The 23047-nt window shown below is 41.2% G+C and overlaps 3 protein-coding genes across 6 annotated transcripts in view; 2 read left to right on the forward strand and 1 right to left on the reverse strand.

Moving 5' to 3' along the window:
• The window catches only part of LOC116721371 (tumor necrosis factor receptor superfamily member 14-like), a 1133408-nt gene that overhangs the window by 849581 nt on the left and 260780 nt on the right, over positions 1 to 23047 (forward strand). The window lies entirely within an intron of this gene.
• On the forward strand, positions 711 to 6275 carry pex10 (peroxisomal biogenesis factor 10). 2 transcript variants are annotated; one of them, XM_032564954.1, is made up of 6 exons: positions 711 to 903; positions 2490 to 2570; positions 2653 to 3053; positions 3949 to 4115; positions 4276 to 4417; positions 5351 to 6275. In XM_032564954.1, the coding sequence occupies exons 1-6, from the start codon at positions 792 to 794 to the stop codon at positions 5417 to 5419; spliced, it is 972 nt and encodes a 323-aa protein (XP_032420845.1). In that variant the 5' UTR covers positions 711 to 791; the 3' UTR covers positions 5420 to 6275. The 2 variants fall into 2 exon arrangements, with proteins under 2 accessions (XP_032420845.1, XP_032420835.1); XM_032564944.1 differs by having other exon boundaries at positions 4276 to 6275.
• stk38a (serine/threonine kinase 38a) lies at positions 6907 to 22329 on the reverse strand. 3 transcript variants are annotated; one of them, XM_032564813.1, is made up of 14 exons: positions 22307 to 22329; positions 19976 to 20113; positions 18219 to 18270; positions 17740 to 17862; positions 17280 to 17363; positions 17083 to 17206; positions 16527 to 16681; positions 14328 to 14430; positions 13603 to 13664; positions 11654 to 11771; positions 11453 to 11576; positions 11243 to 11338; positions 10124 to 10218; positions 6907 to 10018 (listed from the first exon to the last, which is right to left on the reverse strand). In XM_032564813.1, the coding sequence occupies exons 2-14, from the start codon at positions 20104 to 20106 to the stop codon at positions 9882 to 9884; spliced, it is 1404 nt and encodes a 467-aa protein (XP_032420704.1). In that variant the 5' UTR covers positions 20107 to 20113; positions 22307 to 22329; the 3' UTR covers positions 6907 to 9881. The 3 variants fall into 3 exon arrangements, with proteins under 3 accessions (XP_032420704.1, XP_032420696.1, XP_032420698.1); XM_032564805.1 differs by having other exon boundaries at positions 14319 to 14430; XM_032564807.1 differs by lacking the exon at positions 22307 to 22329 and adding an exon at positions 21926 to 21947 and having other exon boundaries at positions 14319 to 14430.

A 23047-nucleotide genomic window follows, 5' to 3' on the forward strand; every position in this document is an offset into this window, starting at 1 on the left:
TATTTTATATGAGATTATGGCAGTTCATCATAGGATATGTGAACAAAATAAAAAAGTTGTATTATTCTGGACTCCTGCTCATGTAGGTATTATGGGGAATGAAAGAGCGGACAGGCTGGCTAAGGAGACAATTAAAAAAGATGATATTGATATGCAAATAAAGTTATCTAAATCTGAAGGTAAAAGTATAATTTGGAAAGAAAGCAAGAAGATATGGGAAGTTAGGTGGGTAAATGAAATAAAAGGAAGACATTTATTTAGAATACAAAAAACAGTCGATGTAGCAAGGATCAGAGGATTAAACAGGAGGGAAGAGATAATTATAAATAGAATAAGAACTGGGCATAGTTTCCTAAACGGAACTCTTTTTAAGATGGGGAAACACCTTACTGGTTTATGTAGATGGTGTGATGAAGTAGAAACAGTGGAACATGTTTTGATTAAATGTAGGAAATACGCAAGTCAAAGAAGATTATTAAAAACAGAACTAGGTGTTAGTAGGGAATTGAAATTTGAGAAGGTGATCGATCAGTTGAATAGTATTGAGGGGAAAAAGAAGATTTTTCGTTTTTTAAAAAACACTGGGATTTTTAAGAGTCTTTGAGGAGTAGGTGGTAGGAGGCAATAGAGGGCAGTAGTGCAACATAATTGGATGCAAGCTGCCGTTAAAATCTAAAGAAGAAGAAGAAGAAGAAGAAGAAGAAGAAGATGTTCGCCCCGCTACACGGGCGTATTGCCCGGAGGACCTGACTGTGTTGCAGTGAACCTTCCCGCCTGAGGTTCGGGTTAAGATGCCTCTGGCTCCTGCAAACCAGGCCCAGCTGATCCGGTCCAGTCAGAAGGATGAATTCTACCGGAGCCTCCTGAGGAACAGCGCTAACGAAGCCTGCCAGAGTGTCGCAGGTAGCTGATCTCTGGCAGTTTCTCCTCGGTTTGGGTCCAGAGCCAGGGGTCCACTTGCTTCTGCAATGTTACGGAAAGATCAGGAGAGTAAAACTGTCTGCTTTACTCAGAAAACTCATCGGGTTGGTCTGTCAGTCAGCCCGCTTTCCTAGAGCAGAAGGAGCAACAAACGTTTTAGTTAACTTCATCTTTATTGTCTCTCTTGGGGAATATAGTGTAGGACATTCAAAAGGGAACATGGCCTCGCTACGTGAGCGGTACCTTGACTTGATTCAAATGGGTCAAACAGAGATATGTAACATTTACAGTTTTATTTCTTGATTCACATCCTTTCTTTCATCATAGCCCTTCAGGACATTGCAGGATGGCTGTAAACAGAGGGGATTATGGTCAATGCTGATGTTTGAACAGGTTGGCTGATATCTGGTGTTGTTTCCATTTCAGTTTAATTCAGAGCTGCTTTATTCACCCCAAAGGTAAATGACATATTGTCATATTTCATATCATCCAGGCACATTCAAAGAGTTGTTGAATGTGCTTCAACAACTCTGCCAGTAGCAGTGTCTGCTACTGGAGATACTGGAAGACTCTCCAGTAGCAGTCAGTCTTCCAACGAATCTGAAGAGGCCTCTGACTGAAGACTGTGGCTGTATGGCAGTCTCCCGACTGTCATGACATGGTAACAGCTCAATATCAGGCAGCAGAGACGATATTCCACAGTAAAAATGTCATTGGTTCTCATGAAGCGCTGCTAATCCATCTAATATGGCTTTGCTGCTCTCTTTGCTTTCAGTCTCTGTCTGGTTAGAAAGCTGAGCAGAGAAACATTGGAGTTGGGATTCGACTCTTTTTTTCATTGTGATACATGGAAGAGATGGTTTGAACTCATTTTCTACTCCTCCTGGATTTGGTCCCACAGTTTACGTTTTTGAGCTTTGAGACGCTCCCGGAGATTTAAATACCTGTGGACAGATTTCCCCCCACCTGAGCTGTGGATCTCTGCAGTTGGTCCAGAGTCACCACGGGCCTCTTGGCCGCATCTCTGACCAGCGCTCTCCTTGTTCAGTCTGGAAGATTAGGCGGAGGGCCTCGTCTTGAACAGCACTCTGTGAAATCTGACTTACGATGCTGTTTGCTCTCCATTATTCTTTCAACCGACCTCTGAGGCGACACAGAGCAGTTGGATTGGTACTGAGATTAGATTACACACAGGTGGACTCTATTTAGTCATTAGCAGTCACCAGGCAACTGATGGGGGGGGGATGAATACTTTAGCACACTACACCTTTCAGTTTTTTATTTGTAAAACATATTTTGAATCATGTACAATTTTCTTTCCACTTCACAAATGTATGCCACTTTGTGTTGGTCTTTCACGTGAAATTTCAATGAAATATATTTATGTTTGTGGTTGCAATGTGTCAAAATATGGCAAAGTTCAAGGGGTACAAATGCTTTTACAAGCCACTGTAGCATTTTCTTACGGTGTGTTTTTAGCTGGTCGTTACGACGACCTTTTATCTTTGCTGGTAATTTCCAGATGAAGAGTTTTTATTTTTGGTTTTTTTTTTCCTCTTTTCCTACAGGATCCAAACACTGGCTGGACTGGAGGAGAGAGGTGGAGCTGCTGTCAGACTTGGCTTACTATGGTTTAACCACGCTCTCAGGTCATTTTTGAATTTAAAAGTTGAGCTCTAACCTCATCGAATGAATGGAACCAGTTAAACGATGGATCTGGACTGTGCGCAGGTTATCAGACTCTGGGCGAGGAGTATGTGGGGATCGTCCAGGTGGATCCCTCCCGGCGGCAGATCCCGTCCCGGGCCAGGCGCTGCCTCTTCGTCCTCTGTCACGCCTTTGTGCCGTACCTCCTGGAGAAGGCCCTGGTGTGTCTGGAGAACGAGCTGGAAGGCGGGCCGGAGGCGCGGCGGCGCCAGGCAGCGTCGGGGGCCTGGAGCCTGGAGCGCTGGCTCCGGAGGGCGGCGCAGAGCGCGGTGGGGCTGTTGACGGAGCGGCAGAGGAAGGCCTGCCAGCCGGCCGTGTTTGTGATCCAGCAGAGCCTGGCCCTGCTGCACCGACTCCATGTTGCTCTCTTCTACGTCAGCAGCTCCTTCTACCACATGTCCAAGAGGGCAGCTGGAATCGGCTACGTAAGTCAGACCAGACACCGACTGCCCGCCAAATACTTTCCATCAAACAAACAAGTCTGAGTCAGAACCAGGGAGCATCAGTCCTGTTGATTTCCATCTCTACATTAACACTAGCATTCAGTAAATTATTTCACCTAAATGTATTTTTCCCCCTATACATTAGGAGTTCGGGGACTGCAGTTATTCTTGAAAATTGGCGATTACCGATCTTTTAAAAAGCCTGAGCTGCCGATTCCAATTTCAACACTTTTTTTTGTCTGAAATGTTGCTAAATACAGCAATAAAGCCACTGAGTTGGCAACAGTGAGTTGACTATTAACTGCAAACGTGTAGACATGACTAGATGGGCGGGGCCAACAGTCAGACCAAAATAAAAGAAAACGGTGGCTGATTTTAAGATAAGACCAACACTTACATGTGAAGCAGATAGGCTTCACATGTGTCGGTCGATCACCTGTCTCCCATAATTAAGGAAATTGGTTAGTTAGACGAACTATTCGTATTTATTACTGGGTGAATAAAATAATAAACAGGCAAATGGAAAATATAAAATCTTTATTTTATTGAAATTATATTTGACATACCTATTTTTATTTATTTACTTTTTTCAAATTAACATTCAGTTGTTAGTTTTATGTAATTAAATATTCAACTTGAGGTTGAAAAAGTACTATCCATATATATTCCATTTCAATGTATTTCCTCCTGAAAGAAACTATTTCATGCATGTAAGTTCAGTCTTCTGCTGCTCCTTGTTATTTTTTAGGATGTAACTTTTAACTTTTTCAGTCAGATGAAACCAAAACAGCAATACTTATGAATTTCAAGATGCTTTTAAGATCAGGGAACTAAATGTTGAGTTGTCAGTAGTGTGTGTGTGTGTGGGCGTGTTCAGCTGTGTGTGACGGGGCCGAACGCTGATGACTCGTCCATCAGGAGAAGCTACCGGCTGCTGGGTTGCGTATCTTTCCTCCAGCTGCTCGTCACTCTGAGTCTGCAGCTCAACAACCTGAGGCAGAGGCAGAGAGCCAGGCAGGAGTGGCAGCTCTACAGGAGCCTCAGGTAGAGCGCCACAACACGACACGCTCACTTTCCTGGTTAAAACGATTCTCAGCGGTTTTAGAGCTGTTTTTTTGGGGGGGTTAGAAATGTGTTAATCTTTCTAATTAAATGAAAACATTGTAATAAAAGTCCTTCATAAGAGCTTGCTGTGTGTGATCAGTCCTCGGCACCCAGCGAGCTCCGCCTCCACGCCCCGACCTGCGCGCTGCATCCTCTGCCTGGAGGCGCGCAGGAACTCCACCTGCACCCCCTGTGGACACCTGTTCTGCTGGGAGTGCATCGCCGAGTGGTGCAACACCAAGGTCAGACTCTCTGGTCAGCTCCAAGACCTGATGGACGTCACAGCTAACCCACCTCTATCCAGCCGTCTGATAACAAACACCAGCTTCCTGCTCTGCATCACTTCTTCTTCTGTGAACTCTCCTTTTCAATACACGAATCAAACTTTTCATGTATATATAATATATATATAAAATATTAGATCACTTAAAATGATCAGTTTCCCTGAGTATGTTTTGAGTAAAGTAAATACTCGAATATTGCAAAGAAAACGAGTTTGGATTCATTTAGAAAGAGTTCAGAAATCAGTGTTTGGTGGAATAACTGAGAGGTTTTCAATGCAGTGGTCTCTTAATTTTCTCCAGAGCTGCATATGCCAAAGAATCATCCGGACGTGTGAAGATCAGTTTTATGTTGCATGTGAATTTAAAGGATCCGCAGAAGGAAAAGCAACTGAATAAATGTTCAGAAAAGTGGAATAAGGTCCGAATGTGATGGGAAGACATTTCACTCTTCACGATATCAGAGAAGCTTGTCATTTTGTCGCTGTTTCTTAACATTGCAGTGACAATATCAATCACAATTAACCTATATTTACAGACACTTTTTGTTTCCATATGCAGAATTCTAGCTTTAGAAACCCGAGCAAAGTTGCCCCCCATCCCCTCTCCTTCTCCAAACCCACCTCCTGCAAATGAAACACAATTTGTGCAGCAAAGAGTTTGGTTTGTGCTGTAGATAAGATGTTAATAAATACATGCAGAGATGATCAAAACTCATCCATCTGATTGGGGTTGATCTCTGCTTAGATCTGGGAACATTTTTAATGGTTTAATGGTTGTGCTGTGCGACATTGACAACAGCAATAAGATGGAAATAAATATCGTCTACAGAGAAGTCATAGCATTTTATATGACACTGAAATGTGTGTGTGTGTGTGTGTGTGTGTGATCCAGGCGGAGTGCCCTTTGTGTCGGGAGAAGTTCCTGCCTCATAGACTGGTGTTTCTAAGGAACTACAGCTAGACTTGCAGCTGGACCACACACAGCTGAACTGAAGCTCGTCCTAATTTGTGTATTCAGTCGTCATGGAGACCAGAACCTTCCAGCCTGCTGAAACTTATCCGTCTGTCCTAAGGAGAACAGGATACGTTTGGATTGTATCAATCAGATGATGTAAATGTCGATGTCTGGGAATTCCAGCGGTGATTTAAATGTTTTAACTTCATCAGATCATATCTTCTGGCATGTTTTGTTTGAATTATTATTTTATGCGCTCAATTTATGCTATAAGCATGTGCTTATAGTCAACATTACTATTTAGAAAAAAAAATACTGCCTGGATGAAGAAACTATTGTTCTTAGGTTGCTCTAGTTCTAAAGTGGGCCTTTTTTTGGATAAGCTCTGCTGGAAGTTCAGGAACTGAGAAAAATTATTCATGAAAGATTCTGATAAAAACATGTAGTTTTTTCTTTGACTAGCTAATTAAAACAATAAAGTTGTCACGATCTAAAGGAATCGTAAGGAGTTAGTTTGACGGATTGTTCTTGTGGATTATTTTCAGCGTCATGATAACGCTTCTGCTACATTAAGTATAAACTCAGATCTTAATGTGTTTTTGTTGTGAAAAAATCTAATATTTCAAATTCCTGTCCCACCTTGGATACTTCATGGAAAACGCCATCCTGCAGTTAATAATTACCATTAGAAAATAAAAGAGAAATTTATTTTCTTAAAGTGAAACGTTTAGTTTCAAATAAGATTTTTTTTTTTCTTGTTGGAAAATCTTTTAATTTGTAAGAGCAATATACATTTTAAATAAATGAGCCTTTGTACTAATGTGACTCTGGTTTAAATAACATCTCCACCATTTTCATGAAATTCGTTTTGACTTGAATTCTCTGATAGCAATGATGCTGACATTGGCCACAAGTACGCTAAATATGACTATACCTGTATTGAATTTAATACCTACAGTTAAGTCCACAATTATTCATACCACTAGGAGGGCTTGGCATTGGAGTAATCTTTTCAATTTACCAAAATGCTCTGCTATTACAACTAGGGCCCGATTGCTGTTTTCACAGATTTTTGATAAGATCATCATTTTTGTAACATTTAATTTTCAATGAAATGTCAATCAAATCTCTTTTTTTTTTTTTTTTTCTTGAGCCGATCCTTAATTTACATTATGTTTTGAGCAATCCAAACAGAAACCGACTTCTTGGTTGGATGAAAAGGGAAATTCAAATCTGAGATTACGTAACATCTGGATCATCGGGTGTCTTTTAATGTGTTGGATATGAAGGCCAATAATAAATAAAGAAAAACCTCTTTTGGGGCAATAAAATGGTAGGTGTTGTTGAATTGGCTCGACTTGTCCATGAAAGTCAGCGTTTGGTTCTCCGGTCAGATCCATATGGCTGCTGTCTGGTGATGTAAACACACGCCGGAGTCCCCACTCACTTCTAATCCCAATCAGAAAGCAGGTGAATGAAAACAGGAGGCCAAATTAAGTGCAGAGTAATTCATTGTCAAATAGCAGAAAACAATACACCAGTCACACAATACATACCAAGTAGTTTAAATATTGTACACTCAGCTTCCCAAATCCCAGACGCAACATATGTTACATGCACACATGAGCAACTTCTGCCAAAAATGAAAAATAAAACAAAAACAGAAACACTCCACACAGACCCACATGCCATCCTGTCCCAGAGACTTAAAATCTCAGCCACACGTTTTTCAGAAATCACTCCATGTGTTGTATTGCTCTCAGCGTACATGTTGCTGTGTGGTTAAAGCCTGAAAAGCACGAGCTCTTCAACAGCACAAGCAGTTTAAAAAATAGATTTATATTTATATATATATATAATTAAATAAAAAGCTCCACCACATGCTTCTCTAAAACATTGTATAATGTGCTGCTTCCCGTCTACACACTACCTGAACACACTATTGCGCAACTGATACGGAAGACCATTCCTGCTGGACTGGATAGATTTAAAAAATAATAATAAAAAAGAAGAAGTAGTTGGAAATTAGACTAAAAGATACACCTTTCTGTTGCAGGTCACTTAACATTCTCTCTTTAAATATCTGGAAACATAAGATTGTCACCTTCTAAACATTTTTCATTTCGGTTTCTTTGTCACTTTTTATGTGGGGAAAACTCAAAAACATTTGACAAAAATTAAAAGCTTTTCCTACTTCCTGCGTCTGCTGGTGTCACCGGGCGGAAATGGGCTTCGACGGATCCTCACCTCACAACTTAAAAGTGTCAAAGTCCAAATTAAAATGAAAACATACGTGGTCCAGGCTTCATTTACAGCAACATATTCAAACTCCTGTGAGTAAAACTAAAAATCAAACTGCGAAAATTTACATTCATTTGTAAAAAAAAAAAAAAATTTTAAATAAAATAAGACAGCATATTGGATATTGTGTTCACTGGAAAGTTTTCAGCCCTGTGCTACATAAGAAACATCCAAACTGGAGCTTAGTTGCTGTGCTTGAAGCGGATGCTCTGGAGGATTTCTTAGGTACGAACCAGCAACATGTGCAGATTCTCAGAGAGGCGACCCGACAGCCCGACACAGCTGGACCCTCAGCTGACGTTCCAGCTAGCTAAGCAAACGTGAGCAGGTGGAGAACGACTGCAATGCTGTGAGCAGTGAGAGGTTAAAGCAGCAGAAAGAGGGCGGGGCTTAGAGGAGAACCAGGAATAATCTGCATGTGGAACCAAATTTTTTCTTTAGGGGCTTCATTTCACAATACAGTTACGCTGAAAATTATTAATGTGCCTGGCAGATTTACTGGTAGTTCTTATGTTTGCTTTGGGATTATGGTTGGAAACTGGCACTTCCTATAGCCGGGCCACCAAAATGGGAAATGAAATAAAGATTTCTTGCAGTTTAACAAAAAAGAAAAACAAACTCGGTAAGCCATGGAAAAGCCTTTAGTGGCTCTTTTTATATTTGTCGACCAGTTTCTGCGTGTTTTCGCCTCCATCTGTTTTTGATTTTTTTAAGGATGAGCTTCACATCTTAAGAGGTTGGCAGTCCTCTGCTCCGTCACCCTGATCTTTGGTTCTGTCAGATTCACGTCCCGTTGAATCGTCCAAACGATTACGTTAAATCAGAACCTGCCAGGGGGAGTAAAGTCGGAGCCTAACTGGACGTGTTTTACTTCCTGTGGTTAATAAAACCCAGCAATTCATATCTTAGGTCAAAACAAGTCAAAGTAGATTTTTTCTTCTTCTTAAATCTCTTTACAGGTTTATTAATTAGCTCCAATTAGCCATTTATCAACGAGTCAAATGGACTGTTTTAAATTAACTGAATCTCTCAGATGAATCGTTGGAGAACAGCAGGGTCGAAGGTGTGTGTGTGTGTGTGAGAACGTTCTGCTGGAAGAGCTTCTCGGCTGGAAGGCAGCCAAGCTGTTTCCTAGGCGACGAGCAAGTCTAAGCTGTACGTTTACTGAAACGCATTCACGTGTTTATAAACTGATCTGGGATCTGATGTCACTTCTTGAAAGTAAAGAAGAATGGTAGAAGAGTATTTATCTTTTTCTTTTTATTTTATTGAAGCTTCTTCAACCAGGACCTGAACTATGAAAGCCTCTCGTTTCCATAGCGACGCCATTAACCACTGCCCAATTTAAAATAATCAAATCCCCCTACTTATTATTAAAAGGTAGTATTTTTAAAAAAGCTTTTACACAATGCAGGATCTAGCAGGCTGGGGGAGGTGCTAGCTGTGCTGGATCTTCAGCCACTTCACCTAAGGTGCTGAAGTTTACATGCTTCATCACAAAAATGTAACAAGACCTTGTGTTTGTTCCACAAAATGCATAATTCGCCCACGTTTTGCATTCGTTAAAGAGCGAAACCGTGCAAATCTGGATCCTAGAAAAGTACAAAGTTGGAAGTTTAGGGAAAAAGTTCCAAGAGGAAGATGGAGCAGACGTTCTTTCAGTCTTTGGTTAGGTGATGTTGAGAAAGAAAAGAACGAGGACAGAATCCCTGAAGAGCGCCCGGTTCACTTCAAAGCGATGACTCGAAACGATGTCTGAGCTGATGAAGCCCCCAGAGCGAGGAGAGAACGCTCCCGTCTGGAGGAAGAGCCCTTGGTAGATCCGAGCCAACGATGCTGGTACAGAGAGGGAATGTAATGATGCTGGTTACCTGGAGACAAAATGCACCGTTCCCTGGTGCAGAGGAAGAAAGTCTGACACATCCCAGTTCAAGTCTGCGACAACGGGAAGTGGAGAGGTACCCTCAGAAGCTTGGACTAAAGTGAAGGCAGCAAGTTTCCATGAAGGTTCCTATGGAAAGCAATGAATGAGGATGAGCTGTGTTGGTTCTCTGTTGGCTGCTTCTCTGATAACTGAGCAGAGGTGTGTGTGTGTGTTTTGACACACATACACACACACACACACACACACAGCAGCAGCATTCCTTCAGGGTCCAATTCCAGCCAGTCATCTCTTCCCTGACTTCATGTAGGATGGGATGGCTCCTCGAGCCGTCAGACCCTCAAAGCGCTTGTAGGTGTAGTTGATGAAGACCCAGTCCTTGTTCTTCAGGTCAGCCTCGCTGTGATTGGACACTTGGGTGGCTGAAGGAGAAAAAAAAAAACAAGAAACACAAACAGAAAGGTGGTAAACCACTTTCCCGTTCGGGCGCAAAGTGTAACGTGGAAACCAGAAAACGGGAGGCTTACTAGTTGGAGTGAGGATGTCCGAGTCGGGGAACTCGTCGAAGTTGGACGTGTCGTCAATGCTTTTGATGTTTATGGTAATGGCAGCAGGTCTTTCCCTGCAGGACGAGAGGAGGAGAGGGTCTGCTGACTGGGAGACACGGCTCATCTGAGACGCAATCAGATTAAACGAAACGCGCAGCACAGCGGACTGAAAAACGTATCGCCACGAAAGGGTTTCATATGAGGCCAAGTCCAGAATTGTTCATTATTTTCTTGCAATAAGCAATAAATCGATTAATAGCATGTAAGGGTTTCCTATCATCATTTCTATCACGTAAATAGAAATTAAAACAATTTCTCTTGACATGATTTATTGTTTTTCTCTTGTCTCTTTCTCTTTCTACCAAAAACTGCATGACAAAAGTCAGTTTGGTGCTTCGGTCTCCTCTAAACAAATTTTTTTTTGAGGGGCAATTTGTTTACAGGAACTTCATAATTCATTTATTGTTTTGTTTAGTTTTATTTTCAACTTCTTGCTTAACCCACACCTGTCTGATGCCGCCCTGCGCATGTGCCAATCCAGCCCATGTCAAAAGCCGCCATTGTATTCACTTTTTTTTTTTTTTTAAAAACGCGCGCACGGTTTTTTTGAAAACATGCACACATTCTTTATATGTGCATACAGTTAAGAAACTGTATTATTGTCTCAAACTAAACATGTCTGAAGATCCCCAGTTCCTGGTTTTTGTGTGGACGTGCACACACGGGGCTAATGGGGCAACACAAGAAAGTTGAAAAAGGTTCAACCTTTCGTTCGTCGCTCCTCGTGTGCGGAGTCCATGGCTGAACTGAACGAGGCAGCCCTCCATGGGAGAGAGGCTTTTAGGTCAAAATAGGTTGTTCGATTAATCTGCACTATGCAAAATTAACACGTTGAAATTTTCAGGTCAACGCGTTCATGTTGACCGGCCGAATAAAACAAACAACAAACCAATAAGACATCCATGTATAAACGGCAAAGTCCCAATCATACTGAAGACGCAGTATGATTGGGGGAAAAAAAAGGAAAAAATTGAGCCGTTTGCTGAAATTCTGAACATCAACATTGGTTTCGCGGCGCTGAGCGGCCAGCTGTCCTACCTGATGTGGTCGTAGTCCACCCCCTCAAAGAACGGGTTGGACTTGATCTCCTCCACCCTGGCAGCACCGATCCTGTGCTCCTCCTCACTGCAGAACCTGAACACGCACATCCGATCAGCAGCTGGAACACTTCACGGCACATTCTTTCACAAATCAAAAACTCGTTATTCAGTAGAGGTGATGCAAAGTGAATGAGGTCTGTTCTCCTGCCTGAGAATGAGGTCTTTAGCCTTCTCTGATATTGGCACTTCTGGGGGAAAGGTGAGCGTCTCTCTCCAGTTCATCACCTTCCTGTAGGTCTCCTGAGGCGTCTCGGAGCAGAACGGAGGATACCCTGCAGCAGACCAGCCGTACGTCACATAACACCCCGACAACACACTGGCACACAGCGGCAGGCGGCCCCAGCATTACCGATCAGCATCTCGTACATGATGACACCAAGGCTCCACCAGTCACACAGCTTGTTGTATCCGTTCTGCATGAAGACCTCAGGAGCGATGTAATCTGGGGTTCCCACTGTGGAAAACGCCTGAGGGAGAGAGAAACAATTAAAACACATTTGTTATCACCCATTTCTAGTCTAAAGCAGTTTAGACTAGAAACTTCAGTCTTCAGTAGAAACTGCTTCTAATCTAAAGTAGTTTAGACTAGAAATGGGGGCGGAAGGAAACAGCTGTAACTGAGTAATGAGCCACAGTTTCCTTGACATTACCATGAAGACCATCTCTCCTTCAGAGAGCAGAAACCTGCTCTGCTTCAGCAGAAACAATAAGATGCACAGACCGTATTGTGTGGTGCAACTACCACAATACTGTCTGTTGAGTTCCTTCTTTGGGTAAATTGGCTTCACATAGTTCCAAGGAATCCAAAGCATCCCATTCAGTCCCTTAGAGGCCATTCAGAGTTATGACTGTATGTGAACTTAGACATTCCTAAAGTTGACATCACTCATTTGGTGCCAAAATGACTTCAAAGCCTTGGGATGCATCGGGAAGAATTACGTTTTCTTTCGTGTCAACAGCAGGCCGCAGTCTTTACAGCACACAGGTAGGGCTTAAACGATTAATCGGATCACTCGTGATTAATCGATTATTGAAATAATAATTGTAATTGATTAATTGTTAACTGGACCATTGTGACGCAAAAAGAGCCATTTACTGGGGGCCTGGGGGGAAGCCAGTTTAAGATTCACCAGCTCTGACATTGCATTTTAGAAAATAAAATGTTTAATTTCTTGAGGAAATGAATTATTTGTTTATTTCCACCTTTTAATGGATTTCTAATATTGCATAAAAAAGGCTTAAGTGGTTAAAATGAAAAGTCTGAAGAATGGGCCATTTTTTTATATCCGACTGAATTGTCAGACTCATCGATTACCAAAATAATCATTACACACAGATAACCATCGGGTCTACAGAGAATTTAGAGGTAATGTTGTCTGTGGGGGGGAATTGCTGCAGAATTAACCTAAAGGAAAGAAAGTAAAAATTGAGAAACTTTCCAGATTAAAAGTCTGCTGCCATAGTGACACTGACTTCCTCCATCGGTGACCTCATCGGGGTCATAGATATTCTACAGCTTCAGATTTCAGATGTTGGAGTTTCCCTCCATCGCTGTGTAATCCAAAGACAGCGGGATTAAACTGTGTTCTGTCGAAATGTGCTACCCGTCGATCATCCCTGCTTTCAGGTGCTGCTGCGTCTTGATCCGATCAGCTGCTCTCAGCCACCGGCTAATCACAGGCTGACTGTTTACATGTTATTCTGTGCTGTTCGTACTTGAACTCAAATATTGGTTACTTTCTCACACACACACACCAGTTCAGCCTGGAAGTGTGAATAATAAAGTGAACTTGATGCACTGTTTTTGTCACCAGGTCCAAAATTTATTTGTATGTTTGAACTGAAGGAGCCTTGATATGATGTGTTGTAGCTATATAAATATATAATTTACTTTCATTTACATTCCACAGTGCAAAGGAATGCTTTAAATTTTTTGCCATATTATTAGCTATTATTATTATTACTACGTATTAACAGATTGTTCACTATGTTAACGATCTGTTAATAATCCAGGTTTTGCTTTGTAAAGCAGAGATTTGGAGCAGAAATATCTGCTCCAAACTGAAAACTTTATCTGGTGAGAGCTAAATCTCATTTTCACAACCACATACAGTTTTGTGTGAAGCTTTAAAGACATTTGGTGTCTTGGTCAAAAAACAAAATAATACATAGATGACGTAGTATTGCTCATGTTAGCAGGTATTTACAGATTCTTATAGACAGTCTAGACAAAATACCACTTCCTGTAACATGCGACCAAAATGTAAATGAGGTGTAGTAAGATCTGTTCAGACCTACCAGCTGCCTCCTGTTCCTCTTCCAGGTCTCGGCTTTCCTCTTAGAGTTCATGTTCTGAAAGGCTGCACAGACAGAACATCAGTTTCTGAGGATCAACCTCATTATTAGTTAAAGGACAAAATAATATTTTTTTTAGTTCTAAAACAAAACAAGTTTGTTTTCCTTCTCTTCGCCTTGTTTGGCTAACTGGAAGAAAAAAAAAAAATCAAGCTTTTGATGAAATCTTTCTCTTCCATAACCCATCAGAGTGATTATTAGCACTGGCTCTTCCACAGTTGCCAAAAGCTGCAGGACAAATTGTCTAACAGAAACAATCTAAAAAGTTTTCTGAATGACTGCAGAAAGCACATAAAACAAGCAAAGCAGCCACGCTAATATAGGTTTGCACCTGTAGGTCGCAGAAAAATGATAGGAAATAGATGAGGCCTATTTCAATGCAAAATTTTATGCACTTTGCCTCTTTGGACAAGCTGAAATACAGCAATGTTGTTTCAAATTTTGTAAAAAATAAAAATAAAAAAATGTTAGAAAGCATATTCACCTTTTGAAAAAGTCTGATGAAGGTGACAAGTTACCACTGCTTACAAGTCTTAGTGCGTTTTGTCCCTCACTACAAACTCACATTAAATCACACACCATGCACAGACGCAAGCAGCTGAGGATGCAATGACGACGGCAACGACGGCTGGAAGAAGTAAAGTGAAACGTTGCCTGACTTTGCTTACTGAGGTCACTGGGCAGGCTGTGATTCAGGTTTTTGTAGAAGTCTGTGCGGTGAGCCTTCTTCAACCCGGTGCACAAGCCGAAGTCCGACAGCTTCACGTGACCCTGAACCAACACAGAGCTCTCCGTTAGTGGACGAATTAGGAGTCACAAGCTGGAAACAGTAGAGCTGCACATTATATCAGTGTCACTGTATGCATTACGCATAATGCGAAAGGCTGTGTTGACCATAATAAGTGTTTAAGTAGCCAGCATTCAGGCTGAGTATGCCTAATATGCCTGGTGACAAGTGTGGCTGGATTCTGCAATTTTAAAAAAATACGTTTTTGAAGGTGAAAGTGTCTTTATTAATCCAACCTTGTTTTTAAGAGGAAAATATTGAATATTGTTTGATTTTTCCCAGAAACTGGATAGACCAATAATGGCTGGGCTCTACAGTGTGCACAATTATTAGGCCAGTGAGTATTTTTGACATATTTAGGAATACTTTCTCACTCCAAGCTGGATTAACTTTAATCTTAAACATAGCAGACGATGTGCATCTGTGTAATGGGACTGGGTGTGGCCTAAAGAGGTCAACATCCCATATCAACATGTCTATAATTATAAGGCAGCTTCTTCTCCTTAGACAAAATGGGCAAAAAAAAAAGACTTAACCTATTCTGAAAAATCAAAAGTTGGCAAAAGTCTCTCAAAGGGATGTTGTGCTACTGAAACTGCTAAGACATTGGGGTTTGGTCACAGAAGCAAACATTTTGTTGCAAATTGTCAACAGGGTGACAAGAAAAGTGTTGAGAAAAAAAGAAAAAAAAATTAATGGGCAAGGGTTCTACAAAAATCAAGTGTGAAACCATCAGGAGGCGCGGACTCTGTCGAGGTTTTGATTTTGCCAAATCGCTAAGGTTTTCCTGTGATATATGCCAAGGCAAAAGTTTGACGCTGTGAGGCTTACCAGAAAATAACTGCACTGTAAACCACCGTCCTCCGCTGAGAAGAGAGAAGAGCCGAGCCAAACAGGGCGGCTGTTTAGGCCAGCTATAGAATGTCATAAATATTCTTCTTGCTCTGACTTTAATGCCTTATTGTTTGGACAACATCTTCTGGTCACGGATTAGCTGTGAGGAAATGCCTCCTGAGGAATCCAGCTGATTGAATCAGATCCCGGACGCAGGCTACCAGGAAGCCATCATCTTCCACTTCCGTCATATCCTAAAACTCCAACCTACCTGAGTGAAGTCGCCCCCCCCACATAGTTCAAATCCAAAGAAATCGGTGCCAAATGTTTGTGCAGTATCATTTTTTGTTTGTGCCGCCATCCTTTTTAAAGATGAGTAAATGTTTCCAGAGGTCATGAAAGCCCTCTCCATCTTCCTCAAGTCAGACAAAATTGGTGTCAGTCAACTCGATTAAGTTCGTGCAGTAAAAATTTTTGTTTGTGCTGCATTGCTTTGTAGATATTGATGAAAGTTTAAGGGTCAAAAGGTCAACCAGCTCCCCCACATCAACCAGGTCTAACAAAATTGGTGTCAAACATTTGTGCAGCAAAGATTTTTCTTTGTGCCGCCATCCTTTTAAAGATATTAATACAAACGTAATACGAATGTTTATTGGAAGGTTTTGAGTCGCTTGCCATTCTCACTTCAACAGATGAAAATAAAGCAATATGTGAAAATGTGGGCTTGTCATTTAGTTGAATAATAATTCTGCACAATAATAATTGCCCAATAATCATGCACACTGTCATTCTCCCCAGAAAGCCAAAACCTCAATTTTATTTTCTTAGACATTCGTGTGTGTGAGGATTATTGACATCTGGATTAACCAACAGCATTGTCGTTGTAAAGTAATAAAAACAGTCCTCAAAAATAAGACTTGATTAATAATTGTGCACAGTGCATGTCTGCAATGTAACCAAAGTAGAAAGACATCAACACTGTATATTAATTTGTTAATTGCAACAGTCACTCATATAATCACATTTTGCACATTTTCTTAGTCAAAAGATGATTAGTTACAATCCTAATGACGTAATTCATCCTGAATAAAGCAGAGGGCGTAAAAATTACAGACAATGTTTCAATTCTATTTAAAAGTATTTTCATACAAGGCAGACATGTTAGGAGACAATGCCCATAGAGATATCGGTGTTCCTTATGACTGTCTACAGAAATGCTGGTAGATAATGGTTGGACTGGACTCACTCTGGCGTCCAGCAGCAAGTTGTCAGGTTTGATGTCTCTGTGGATGAAGCCCAGCTGGTGGATGGAGTCGATGGCCAGCACCGTCTCTGCAACGTAGAACTGAGTGGCTTCCTCTGACAGAGTGTCCATCTTCATCAACAGAGTCATCATGTCTCCTGCAGCAGATGGGAGGATGTGGACATATCCAGTTACGTCTCTTCTTCCCCTCAACAAGTTGAAAAACGAAAACTTTGAACTGAAAATGCAGAAGCCATTTCTTTCTCTGAATGAAAGACTTTTTTTAAATAAACATTTATTTAAAAATGTACACTTCTATGCAGGATCTATCAGTCTTCAAGAAGACAGGAGTAAGGAAAGTAACCTGGAACGTTTAATCCCAAATTATTGATGTGTTTATTATCCCTTACTTTACTTTTCCCGACTATTATTGTTGCCGTTATTGGTTACAGTGAAGACTCTATAACCATGTTCGGAACTACATTTAGCACCGTTCAATACAGAGCATTACAATTGAGTCGGCATTCCTTTTCTTGTAAGAATCTTCACAAAGTCGTACCTCCAGGGAGAAACTCCATGATCAGGTAGAGGTTCATCTTGTCCTGGAAACTGTAGAACATTTTCACCACCCACAGGCTGTCTGCTTCCACCAGAATGTCTCGCTCGGCACGGATGTGGCCCACCTGCAGGCAGCCGATGCTTCAGGTAAACCCAATTCGTGCAAAGGAGCGTACCTGTGTGTGTTTGTGTGTATACCTGTTCTTTCTCCAACATGTCAGCTTTACGGAGTATCTTCATGGCGTAGACGTGCCCCGTGTCTTTTTTCTGTACCAGGCGAACCTGCAGACAGAACAACACAAATGATGATCTGAAACAATTTTGTGAAAACTAAATATCCCCTATATAAGAGACCAAGCTGTTACAGATAACATGATCTCAAGAATAAGTTGCTCAGCATGTTGATGATGGATCACAGCAACTTTGATAGTGTAACAAGAAGTGAATGTTTGACATGGGGAAACCCTGCAGACAGTACAGCACCTATAGAGCATGAGGCCTGTCCACACCGACTCTCTACCAGGGTGCAGCTGCTAAATACTGATCAGAAGGGGTGTATTCCATTGTTACTCGTGTTTGTTGCTGGGCTGGTCTTTTAACACATTTAGTACTTGAATCTTTGTTACAATCTGCATTCACTTAAGTAGTAAAAACGTACCTCTCCAAAGGCTCCTCTGCCAATCACCTTCAGGGACTCAAAGTCCTCCAGTCCCAGCCGAGTGCGTTTTAAACGCAGGAACTCTGTTTCCTTCCGGGCATGCTCAGAACGCCGGACACGTTTCTGAAAAACGAGCATTTTCAGAATGAGTTGTGTTCAAACAATTACTGGCATGCCTGATACACAGACACTGGAATCCTTAATGATGAAAACTTTATTTGCAATTGTCCAAACCAGGATAAATTAAATAACCCTTCACGAATTAAAATACATAACCGCACCAACACAAAAACATTCCTGCCACTATAATCTTAGAACATTTAGAAGAACTTCTGTCAAAGTTTCCCACCGTCTACTTTAGATGAAACTTGAATGCCTGTCCTATCAGGAATTCAGACTCTGATAGTAATAAATGTATATTTACAGCTTAGATGAATGAACAACTGTGCATTCATCTGAGCTGTGTTGTAGAGTCTCACCTCTTCATCAGCCAGCCCCTCCTGATCCATCACCTTCTCCAGCTTCTGCTGTCTGTAGAGATCAAGTTCATTTGTATAGTACATTTCAGCAAAAAGGGAAGTGATTTACACCATAAAAGCACAAGACTAGGGGCGTGCCGTGGTGGCGTAGGGGTTAGCGCGACCCACATTTGGAGGCCTCAAGTCCTCGACGCGGCTGTCGCGGGTTCGACTCCCGGACCCGGCGACGTTTACCGCATGTCTTCCCCTCTCTCCTTCCCCCTTTCCTGTCAGCCTACTTCATGAAAAGGGACTCTAGAGCCCACAAAAAGACCCCCTGGAGGGGTAAAAAAAAAAAAAAAAAAAAAAAAAAAAAAAAAAAAGCACAAGACTAAAGAGTCATAAAAACAACACACGGTCATCGACTGAGAAACCAGAGACAAACATAACTGGGGATGCAGCACAGAACAGAACCAGAAGACCTGAGGGGTCTGGAAGGTTGATACAACAACAGATCTTTAATGTATTGTGGTGTTAAGCCTTTCAGTGATTTAAAAACAAACAATAGTATTTTAAAGTCTATTCTCTGAGCTACTAGCACCAGGAAGATTTACACCAGGAAGATAGATGTGCTCTATCTTCCTGGTACTCCGGCTTCCTCCCACAGTCCAAAAACATGACTGTCAGGTTAATTGGTCTCTCTAAATTCTCCCTAGGTGTGAGTGTGTGTGTTTGCATGGCTGTGTGTCCTGTCTGTCTCTGTGTTTCCCTGCGACAGACTGGCAACCTGTCCAGGGTGAACCCCGCCTGTCGCCCGGAACGTTAGCTGGAGATAGACACCAGCACCTCCTGACCCCTCTAAGGGACAACGGTGTACAGAAAATGGATGGATGGATGGATGGATTCACTTGTTTTGGGCTATTAGATGTATTAATTGAAATACGCTGTGATAATTGGCCAAACGTCAATATTTTTTAACTAGTGCATAGTTTTTTTATGAAGGTTGTTTTTAGCAGAGGTTAAAGCCGTTTGCTTCCAGTCTGCAGCAGCCTCCACATGTGGATCATGTTCAGCCCCAGTCACTGATCTGGTTTAGAAACTCATCTGAGCAAACGTGTTGTACAAAGAATCTGATTGGATACCAACTGATCTGGATTATAAAGGCGGTGGACAGAGTTATGAAATCAGGAAGTAGTTCAAGTTAAGAAATGAAAAGCAGAGGATTGGGAAGCTCTGCGTCAACTCTAGCTGGTCTGGCAGCAAAACAAGCCCACAGCATCAGCCCTCCACCATAAAGCATTAAAACATTTTACTTGTTGCAATGGCTATACACACAGTTTCTGGGTTTTTCGCTTAGTGTGGAAAAGATAAAACAATGAAAATTAAATAACTAACAAATTATTAAAGTACATTTTTAGAGCCCCTTTCAACCCTCTTAATACAGCATCACTGGTTAGTTCACGTAATATCTACATTTTGAAAAAATGTAGAAAAAAAAAAAACTCCTTGCATGTGTTGCAGAAATAAAAGCCAAAAGGGATGACGAGCAGTGTACTCTGTGACGCAACCTGCCACAAGAGGAAGCAGACCTGCCCTTACTTCATCATGACATAGCCCACATCCTGATGAAGCATGTTCCTCGTTTAAGCTTAAAAAAGCAAAACAAAAAGCAACTATGTTTTTTAACTTAAGATGGGTTTTAATAGAAATTGTTTACATGTGAGATTTTGCTATAACACATGAGCATCATGTGCAGAGCTGAAACATCTGAGTCTCACCTCATCTCCCTCTCCTCATGCTGAGCAATGAGGTTACTGTAGAAGTTCTCCAGGGTCACTTTGGCCATGGTGACCCGTTCCTTGGTGTGGTTACTCATCGAAGCACACGAGCTCTGGCCAGTCATCGCCATACTTCGTCTGGGAACATACAAGCGTTCAAGTGAGGAGAACAATGGAGACCAGCTGTCTTCACAACCAGAGCTTTCATTTTACAATTATACAGGCTAACAAGATAGTTTTGCAACTGTACAATGAAATAATACAGCAGTTATGTTTAGTATACCGAGTTTATTCAACCCATTCTCACTCCCAACTCGTCATATATTGACACATGGGACGGTCCGTCCTCGTCACATGTTGACGAGCAGGGTACCCCTTTCGAGTCAATATGTGATGCAAGGGGTTTTACCCTATGCCTTACCATAATTTTTGCCCTAAACCTAACCAAATCGTCGGGTTTTGAAGGTTCGGCAGCGGTTGCAAGAACCCTTCGCGTCGATAATCCACGTAAAACATGTGACCTTCCCAAATCGTCAACATGTGACGCTGAAGGACCCTGCCCAAGTCAACTATTGACGCGAAGGGGGTACCTGTCGCGTCAATATGTGACGCATGGTCAGAAATGTGAGAATGTGTTGGTTTATTTGGATCCTATTTAAGTTTCAAGAATACCAGGACAACAGACACGCAACCAGAGATGCTCTCACTGATACCCCAAGGGCAATTTAGAATATTTATTTAACCTAAAAATCATGTTTGGACTGTGAGAGGAAGGCAGAGAACCCAGAATGCACAGGGAGAACATGCAAACTCCATGAAGAAACCCCAGGCTGGGACTCAAACCCAGGACGGCACTGCCCTAATAAACACTGCAATAATACCACACAGGTTTTATGCCCATTTTTACTTTTCTTGATTCCATATTTTCGGATATAACCGCAACTGTTTCAAAAATTTTTTGAAAAAAGTAATAATTTTGGTAGGACACAGTGGCTCTGAGACAGGTGTGAACACCTTGAACTATTCCGCTTTTAAAACCATAACAAAGAAAGTCAATAAAGGTCAGTAGGTTTGTTTCTTTGGATGAATGAAATGGTAGCATAACACCAAACCTGCAGAGGAGAAGTATTTAGCAACAAATTGTTGGAAAATGTAGAAAGGTTCCCATCAGGGACAGCTAACCCAATTGCTTTCAGATAAGCTGAAAGAAATCCACTTGTATGATCTGCTATGAGCTTTCAGTCCTATTAAATGTTGTTAACAATTTTGGGAAAAATTTTAAGCAGATGCTGGAAGGGAAGCCAAGATCTCAAACAGACCAACAAAGGTAGATAACTCTGCATTAAATCAGACATTTTGACAAATGTTAAAAGAAGGAGAAGGGGGGAAAAAGCTGGTTACAGAGTCAGAGATGAAACAATAATGTTGCACAAAAATGAGGAAATCTTTTTGTGCAACACCTGCTGCTGGCTCCATCCGAGAGATAAGACGGTTTCACATGCAAACACAGAAACAAAGTGGTAAAATACAAAAAAAATCAATACACAAAATCTTTTAAATTAGTGGGTTCTTAAGGACTTACAGAAATTAAAACTATTAAAAAATACCCAGCTTCCTTAAACAGGAAATACAAACTTATTTTTTGACTTTATTGGAAGTTGCCCGGCTTCTTAAAAGAAAACTAAAACCAAGCTAAGTCCCAGCTCGATGATAAACTAGAGAATGAAGCTGGGCTGCTTTATGCAAACAATCAAACTGAGCCAGCCACTCTTAACACGGAGCTAGTTTCGGTAGCAACGGACCAAAAACACTTCTCCACTAAGTTCATAAACGTGAATTAGGTAGCAGTTCAAATCACCATTTGACGCCCTTTAGCACCCTTAATCATATTCAGAGACAATAAAATGTATACTTTCACCAACTTCCAGGTTCAGAAACTACCGTCTTTACCTGCTAACATCAGTTTAGCTAGCTAGTTAGCTTCTAAAGTTCCTGGCTTTAGAGTTCACAGCAGGCGTAATGATGATTCCGGAAAGGCAATTCAAAATAAAACCGACACGAAAAGACCTCAACCTGCTTTCCTAATTCAGACCTTTATTTTGACAGTCTCCAAGGGAAGCTCTGCGCTTATTTCGGTTAACTGCAAAAGTTAAAGTTCTCTGAGCAAACAGCTAAGTGAAAGTTAGCTGATAAACGTCAGCTACCCAGTAGCACACCATGGAAAACAGACAACTTTTATTTTATTCGACAGTGAACCACTTTAAAAGTTCATCACGCTAACTCAGAGCGCCTTCCTCTTGTTTCTCCATGATCAGGTCTTTGTTCGCTTACCTTGATCGAAGGTGCGGTATCGGCTCTCTCTCTCTCTCTCTCTCTCTCTCTCTCTCTCTCTCTCTCTCTCTTGTTCTACTGATCATGAGGGCGGCGATCGCCCGGTCTTTGAACTCAGTAAGACACCTAGCGGCTCCAGCCCGCCCTTTCATACGATTAAAGACCTGTCAACACTGACTTGTTAGCGCAACTCCTGCTCTGTTTCCTGTCGGGGCAATCGAAAAGCAATGTAGGTTATTCAACAGGAGGCCGATGCCGTCGTTCTCAACAGCCTTCCTAGATAAAATAATTTTTTACAATATCCAAATATGCTCAGGAAAGGCAGCACTTACGTGTGAGCACATTTTTTGTGAGGCAAAGATGTCTGGACAATAGTCAGCTATATATTTGGGGAAAAAAAATAATCTTGAAATTCTAAAAAAAAAAAAAGTAGAAGGAAGAACTGCAAAAAAAATGGAGTTAAAGTTATTTAAATAAAGTTATTTTTCCTGATGAATCCTCCGTAGACATCACAAAATAACTTCTACACTAAAGAGAAGGTGAGTATGGAAGCCCGTTTCCGCCACTCTGTTAAAAAAATGAAATAAATTATCTCATTATAATGAGATAGTATATCAAAGTAATGAGGCAGTATATCAAAACAATTATATAGTATATCAAAATAATGAGATACTATCTCAAAATAATGAGCTAATTATTATTATTATTATTATTATTATTATTATTATTATTATTATTATT

Source organism: Xiphophorus hellerii, chromosome 1 (genome assembly GCF_003331165.1).
Source record: "Xiphophorus hellerii strain 12219 chromosome 1, Xiphophorus_hellerii-4.1, whole genome shotgun sequence".
Lineage (NCBI taxonomy): Eukaryota > Metazoa > Chordata > Actinopteri > Cyprinodontiformes > Poeciliidae > Xiphophorus > Xiphophorus hellerii.